Source organism: Lolium rigidum, chromosome 6 (genome assembly GCF_022539505.1).
Source record: "Lolium rigidum isolate FL_2022 chromosome 6, APGP_CSIRO_Lrig_0.1, whole genome shotgun sequence".
NCBI classification, from domain to species: Eukaryota; Viridiplantae; Streptophyta; class Magnoliopsida; order Poales; family Poaceae; genus Lolium; species Lolium rigidum.
Genome location: NC_061513.1, coordinates 277,894,508 through 277,901,423, shown reverse-complemented (window position 1 = coordinate 277,901,423; position 6,916 = coordinate 277,894,508). Strand labels below are relative to the sequence as shown.

Sequence of the window (6,916 nt, the reverse complement as noted above, 5' to 3'; positions counted from 1 at the left end):
GGCGATGCATCATGGGCTTGATGCAATTAGCTAGCTACTAGGTGATCAATCCAATTGTTCCCAAGCTACTAGAGCGACGTTGCATTCATGCACTTGCCAGGTCCCTTTACCAGGACCATGTCTGCCCTCTGATGCGCCAGGACAACCAGAGATAGGTAGGATGAGAGAGGATGTGCTACTAGCAGCAACAATGGCGACCACTATATATACCCCTGCCGTCTGAAACTCCTCTCAACAAAACCACAAGCAGCAAGAAGCATTGCAGCTAGCAGCACTACGTCTGTAGAGAAAGAGAGGGAAAGATGGGGAGGGATCATGTTCATGGGGAGAAGGTGAAGCTGTTCATGGGGGTGCTGGCTCTGCAGTTCCTGCTCGCCGGCTTCCACATCGTCAGCAGGGCGGCGCTCAACATGGGCATCAGCAAGCTCGTCTTCATCGTCTACCGGAACATCATTTCCCTCGCCTTGCTCGCCCCCTTCGCCTACTTTCTCGAGAAGTGCGTCCATTTCTTTTCTCCTTTTAAGGTTTCAGTTGGACAGACAGCAACAGTTTCTGAATCCTGGTGTCTGTACTTTTGTTTTCAGGAAAGACAGGCCGCCGCTCACCTTCTCGTTGCTGGCAGAGTTCTTTGTTCTAGCACTCATTGGGATCACCGCGAACCAGGGTTTCTACCTGCTGGGCCTGTACCACCTGTCCCCGACGTATGCCTCGGCGATCCAGAACATGGTGCCCGCGATCACCTTCGTGCTGGCCGCCGTGCTCCGGCTGGAGCAGGTAGACCTGGGCAGGCGGCACGGGGTGGCTAAGGTTGTTGGCACGGTGGTGAGCGTGGGCGGCGCCACCGTGATCACGCTCTACAAGGGCCTGCCGCTGTTCGCCGCCCACAACCTGCACGTGCAGGCCTTCCTTACCTGGACCTCCGAGAGCCCCATCTTCAACTGGACCCTGGGGTGCGTCTTCATCCTCGGCCACTGCCTCTCCTGGTCCGGCTGGATGGTCCTCCAGGTGCCGGTCCTGAAGCGGTATCCGGCGAGGCTCTCCGTGATCTCGCTCACCTGCGTCTTCGGCCTGTTCCAGTTCCTCGTCATCGCCGCGTTCACCGAGGAGGATTTGAGCAGGTGGAAGGTGCGCTCCGGCGGGGAGCTCTTCACCATCCTCTACGCTGTAAGCATCTCAACTGTCAACTGACATGCTCACATGGAAGGATGATGCATGCTTCTTGATTGATGCAGATGATTAAAAATGCATGGCACTTTGTTTTTCTAGGGGCTGGTGGCGTCCGGGGTGGCGTTTGCTCTGCAGATATGGTGCATCGACAGGGGAGGCCCTCTCTTCACCGCCGTCTTCCAGCCCGTGCAGACCGTTGCCGTCGCCATCATGGCGGCCATCATCCTCGGAGACCAGCTCTACACCGGAGGGTAAGGACACGTACGCACGAACACAACAACATGAGTAGTGTTCCATTTTTCTGACGAATTCATGTCTACCTGTGCAGGATCATTGGCGCCGTGCTGATCGTCATTGGCCTGTACTGCGTGCTATGGGGCAAGAGCGAGGAGAAGAAGACCAGGGAACAAGATCCAGAGATGACAAGGCATCTGCTCGGGCAAGACGGTCAAGCTAAGGATCAAGAGGTTAACACTGACCTGCTGGCATGATACGGAGCTGGAAGCTGCTAGATTTGGGAATGTGCTGTTGTTGGGTGCTTGTAATTTTTAACTATTTCGTTCATGGCGACCAGGATCACCTAATGTGACGATGTGAAGTGCGAAACACTAGTCATATTTGCCATATATATCAATCTGTGTATAGGCCTGTCTCGAGCTGTGTGTATATCCATCGTCGAGCAAAAAATAATTCATCCAAAATTACATGTGTCCAAAAGGGTGATTAATTAGTAAATTTCAGAACCACATCAAATCAGTCGACTAAAACTCTAATAAATTCAGTCGATTGTACAAATAAATACGGTTGCACTAATTACACGAAACCACAACTTCAGGAGCACTTAGACTAGCCATAATAGGAATATCATAGGTAGTATCAGCCATGTAGGAAAAAACATCTTATGTGGCACATCAATTAATGATGAGAGATGTGAGAGTAGTATCGTAGGTAGATACCGTATCATATCACGTAACACTAGAAATTTTAGTGGCAAACACATCATGTACACATATTTGCACTGAGATTCTACAAAACATTAAATATGATGGAACTATAATATTAATTCATGATACTACGCATCGTAGGTGTTGTATCATAAACTAGTATCATATGTATGACATATGATACTTTCCATTGTGATTAGTCTAATAGCAGAAAACCACAACTTTTGGACATGGAAGCCACAACTCTAGAGCTAATAACCAACACACTACCCCAAATTAGGGGTGTTAACGGATCTTACGAGATCGGATTTCTCTCATACCATATCCTTTACTTAATTTTTTTTCGGATTTGGATCAGAACGGATATTGACCTGTTTTGAATTCGAATGCGGATATATCGGACTACGGATTCGAATCGGAAACGGGACAGACTTAGACCAGAAATAAATAAAATTGGATATATGCTCTCATCTGTAATAGATATAGTTCTTGCAAATTATGAGAGGGATTTTAACTTTTAATCTTGTGTAGTTAATAAAAAAGATACACAATTTACCCTAAAACTCAAGTATTGATAGAATTTGGGTTAATTATTGGTTTGCCACTACAGCCCGCGCATGACTCAGTTTTGCCACTAGAGCAGAATGGTGCTCAGTTTTGCCACCGCTTCTGGCGCAGCTGCTCTGTCGAGGCCAAACGGCCAGGCTTCAAACGTTTCTGTCTCTTGCCGTTACTGAAAGTGGGGCCAGATCTTACAGGTAGGACCGCGCAATGACAAATAGGTGAAGACCGAACTACCCCCTGCTCCCGCCACAGAGCAACACACCGATCCGCGCCCCTGCCGGCACCACCTGCGCCGCCACGACCTGCGACGCCACGACCTGCGCCGCCACGACCTGCGACGCCACCACCTGCGCCACCGCGCGGCCGTCCCGCGTGGACACCTTCTCCACCGCCTCCGGGAGCACCCTCGCTCTGCCCCCACCCCTTGCGACGTAGTCGCTCGTTCCGCCACTGCGCCCTCCACCTGCTCGACGCAATGGCTAGTGGCGGCGACGACCTTGGCGAGGCAGGCGTGGGGCCGGAGACCCGCCGCGTCCATGATGTCTACGGGAGCTTCTATTCTTGTAGACAGTGTTGGGCCTCCAAGAGCAGAGGTTTGTAGAACAGCAGCAAGTTTCCCTTAAGTGGATACCCAAGGTTTATCGAACTCAGGGAGGAAGAGGTCAAAGATATCCCTCTCATGCAACCCTGCAACCACAAAGCAAGAAGTCTCTTGTGTCCCCAACACACCAATAGGTGCACTAGTTCGGCGAAGAGATAGTGAAATACAAGTGGTATAAATAAGTATGAGCAGTAGCAACGGTGTCAGAAAAGTGCTTGGCGCGTAGTTGATGGTGGTGGTATTGCAGCAGTAGTAACGCAAGAAACAAGTAAACAAGTAGTAGTAACTCAGCAAGTATTTAGGAACAAGGCCTAGGGATTACACTTTCACTAGTGGACACTCTCAACATTGATCACATAACAGTAATAGATAAATGCATACTCTACACTTTTGTTGGATGATGAACACATTGCGTAGGATTACACGAACCCTCAATGCCGGAGTTAACAAGCTCCACAATAATGCTCATATTTTAGTAACCTTTAGTGTAAGATAGATCAACGGACTAAACCAAGTACTAGCATAGCATGCACACCGTCACCTTCATGTATATGTAGGAGGAATAGATCACATCAATATTATCATAGCAATAGTTAACTTCATAATCTACAAGAGATCATAATCATAGCATAAACCAAGTACTAACACGGTGCACACACTCGTCACCTTTGCACACGTGCAGGAGGAATAAAACTACTTTAATAACACATCACTAGAGTAGCACATAGATAAATTGTGATACAAACACATTGCAATCATAAAGAGATATAAATAAGCACCTCACTATGCCATTCAACATTGAGTAAGTATTCTGTGAAATATGGCCTAAGAGACCCACACGGTGCACACACTCGTCACCTTTACACACGTGGGACGAGGAGTCTCCGGAGATCACATAAGTAAAACTCACTTGACTAGCATAATGACATCTAGATTACAAGCATCATCATATGAATCTCAATCATGTAAGGCAGCTCATGAGATTATTGTATTGAAGCACATAGGAGAGAGATGAACCACATAGCTACCGGTACAGCCCCGAGCCTCGATGGAGAACTACTCCTCCTCATGGGAGCAGCAGCGGTGATGAAGATGGCGGTGGAGATGGCAGCGGTGTCGATGGAGAAGCCTTCCGGGGCACTTCCCCGCTCCGGCAGGGTGCCGGAACGGAGACTCCTGTCCCCCGCATCTTGGCTTCGCGATGGCGGCGGCTCGCGGAAGGTTTCGTGGTTTTCGTCGAACGCCTCGTGGTTTTCTCGATCCAGGGGCTTTTTATAGGCGAAGAGGCGGCGCCGCAGGGTCGAAGGGGGTCCACACCCTAGGGGGCGCCCCCCTTGGCCGCGCCGGGTGTGGTGTGGGGCCCCCGGGGCTCCCTCTCGATCCTTCCCGGGTGTTCTGGATGCTTCCGATGAAAATAGGAACTTTGGCGTTGATTTCGTCCGATTCCGAGAATATTTCGTTACTAGGATTTCGAAACCAAAAACAGCAGAAAACGAGAACCGGCACTTCGGCATCTTGTTAATAGGTTAGTTCCGGAAAATGCACGAATATGACATAAAGTGTGCATATAACATGTAGATAACATCAATAATGTGGCATGGAACACAAGAAATTATCGATACGTTGGAGACGTATCGGCATCCCCAAGCTTAGTTCTGCTCGTCCCGAGCGGGTAAAACAATAACACGGATAATTTCCGGAGTGACATGCCATCATAATCTTGATCATACTATTTGTAAAGCATATGTAGTGAATGCAGCGATCAAAACAATGTGTATGACATGAGTAAACAAGTGAATCATAAGCAAAGACTTTTCATGAATAGCACTTCAAGACAAGCATCAATAAGTCTTGCATAAGAGTTAACTCATAAAGCAATAATTCAAAGTAAAGGCAATGAAGCAACACAAAAGAAGATTAAGTTTCAGCGGTTGCTTTCAACTTGTAACATGTATATCTCATGGATAGTTGTCAATGCAAAGTAGTATAACAAATGCAATAAGCAAGTATGTAAGAATCAATGCACAGTTCACACAGGTGTTTGCTTCTTGAGGTGGAGAGAAATAGGTGAACTGACTCAACATAAAAGTAAAAGAATGGTCCTTCAAAGAGGAAAGCATCGATTGCTATATTTGTGCTAGAGCTTTTATTTTGAAAACATAAAGAGAGCATAAAAATAAAGTTTTGAGAGGTGTTTGTTGTTGTCAACGAATGGTAGCGGGTACTCTAACCCCTTGCCGTACAAACCTTCAAAGAGCGGCTCCCATTTTATTTTATTTTTGGGTGGCACTCCTTCCAACCTTTCTTTCACAAACCATGGCTAACCGAATCCTCGGGTGCCTCGCCAACAATCTCATACCATGAAGGAGTGCCTTTTTATTTTAGTTTTATTATGATGACACTCCTCCCAACCTTTGCTTACACAAGCCATGGCTAACCGAATCCTTCGGGTGCCGTCCAACAATCACATACCATGGAGGAGTGTCTATTTTTGTTAATTAATTTGGGACTCGGGAATCCCATTGCCAGCTCATTTTGCAAAATTATTGGATAAGCGGATGAAGCCACTAGTCCATTGGTGAAAGTTGCCCAACAAGATTGAAAGATAAACACCACATACTTCCTCATGAGCTATAAAACATTGACACAAATCAGAGGTGATAAATTTTGAATTGTTTAAAGGTAGCACTCAAGCAATTTACTTTGGAATGGCAGGAAATACCATGTAGTAGGTAGGTACGGTGGACACGAATGGCATAGTGGTTGGCTCAAGTATTTTGGATGCATGAGAAGTATTCCCTCTCGATACAAGGTTTAGGCTAGCAAGGTTGTTTGAAACAAACACAAGGATGAACTGGTGCAGCAAAACTCACATAAAAGACATATTGAAAACATTATAAGACTCTACACCGTCTTCCTTGTTGTTCAAAACTCAATACTAGAAATTATCTAGACTTTAGAGAGACCAATTATGCAAACCAAATTTTAGCATGCTCTATGTATTCTTCACTAATAGGTGCAAAGTATATGATGCAAGAGCTTAAACATGAGCACAACAATTGCCAAGTATCACATTACCCAAGACATTATAGCAATTACTACATGTATCATTTTCCAATTCCAACCATATAACAATTTAACGAAGAGGAAACTTCGCCATGAATATTATGAGCTAAGAACACATGTGTTCATATGAACCAGCGGAGCGTGTCTCTCTCCCACACAAGCATGATGTAATCCAATTTATTCAAACAAAAACAAAAACAAAAGCAAACAAACAGACGCTCCAAGTAAAGCACATAAGATGTGACCGAATAAAAATATAGTTTCAAGAGAAGGAACCTGATAATTTGTCGATGAAGAAGGGGATGCCTTGGGCATCCCCAAGCTTAGACGCTTGAGTCTTCTTGATATATGCAGGGGTGAACCACCGGGTGCATCCCCAAGCTTAGAGCTTTCACTCTCCTTGATCATAGTATATCATCCTCCTCTCTTGACCCTTGAAAACTTCCTCCACACCAAACTCGAAACAACTCATTAGAGGGTTAGTGGACAATAAAAATTAACATGTTCAGAGGTGACACAATCATTCTTAACACTTCTGGACATTGCATAAAGCTACTGGACATTAATGGATCAA

General features: G+C 46.1%; 1 protein-coding gene across 1 annotated transcript; it reads left to right on the top strand.

The window, feature by feature from the left end:
* The first annotated feature begins 244 nt into the window (after nt 1-244).
* On the top strand, nt 245-1,819 carry LOC124665774 (WAT1-related protein At3g18200-like). Its single transcript, XM_047203152.1, has 4 exons — nt 245-496; nt 585-1,164; nt 1,267-1,418; nt 1,496-1,819. The coding sequence occupies exons 1-4, from the start codon at nt 303-305 to the stop codon at nt 1,656-1,658; spliced, it is 1,089 nt and encodes a 362-aa protein (XP_047059108.1). The 5' UTR covers nt 245-302; the 3' UTR covers nt 1,659-1,819.
* The last annotated feature ends 5,097 nt before the right edge of the window (nt 1,820-6,916 follow it).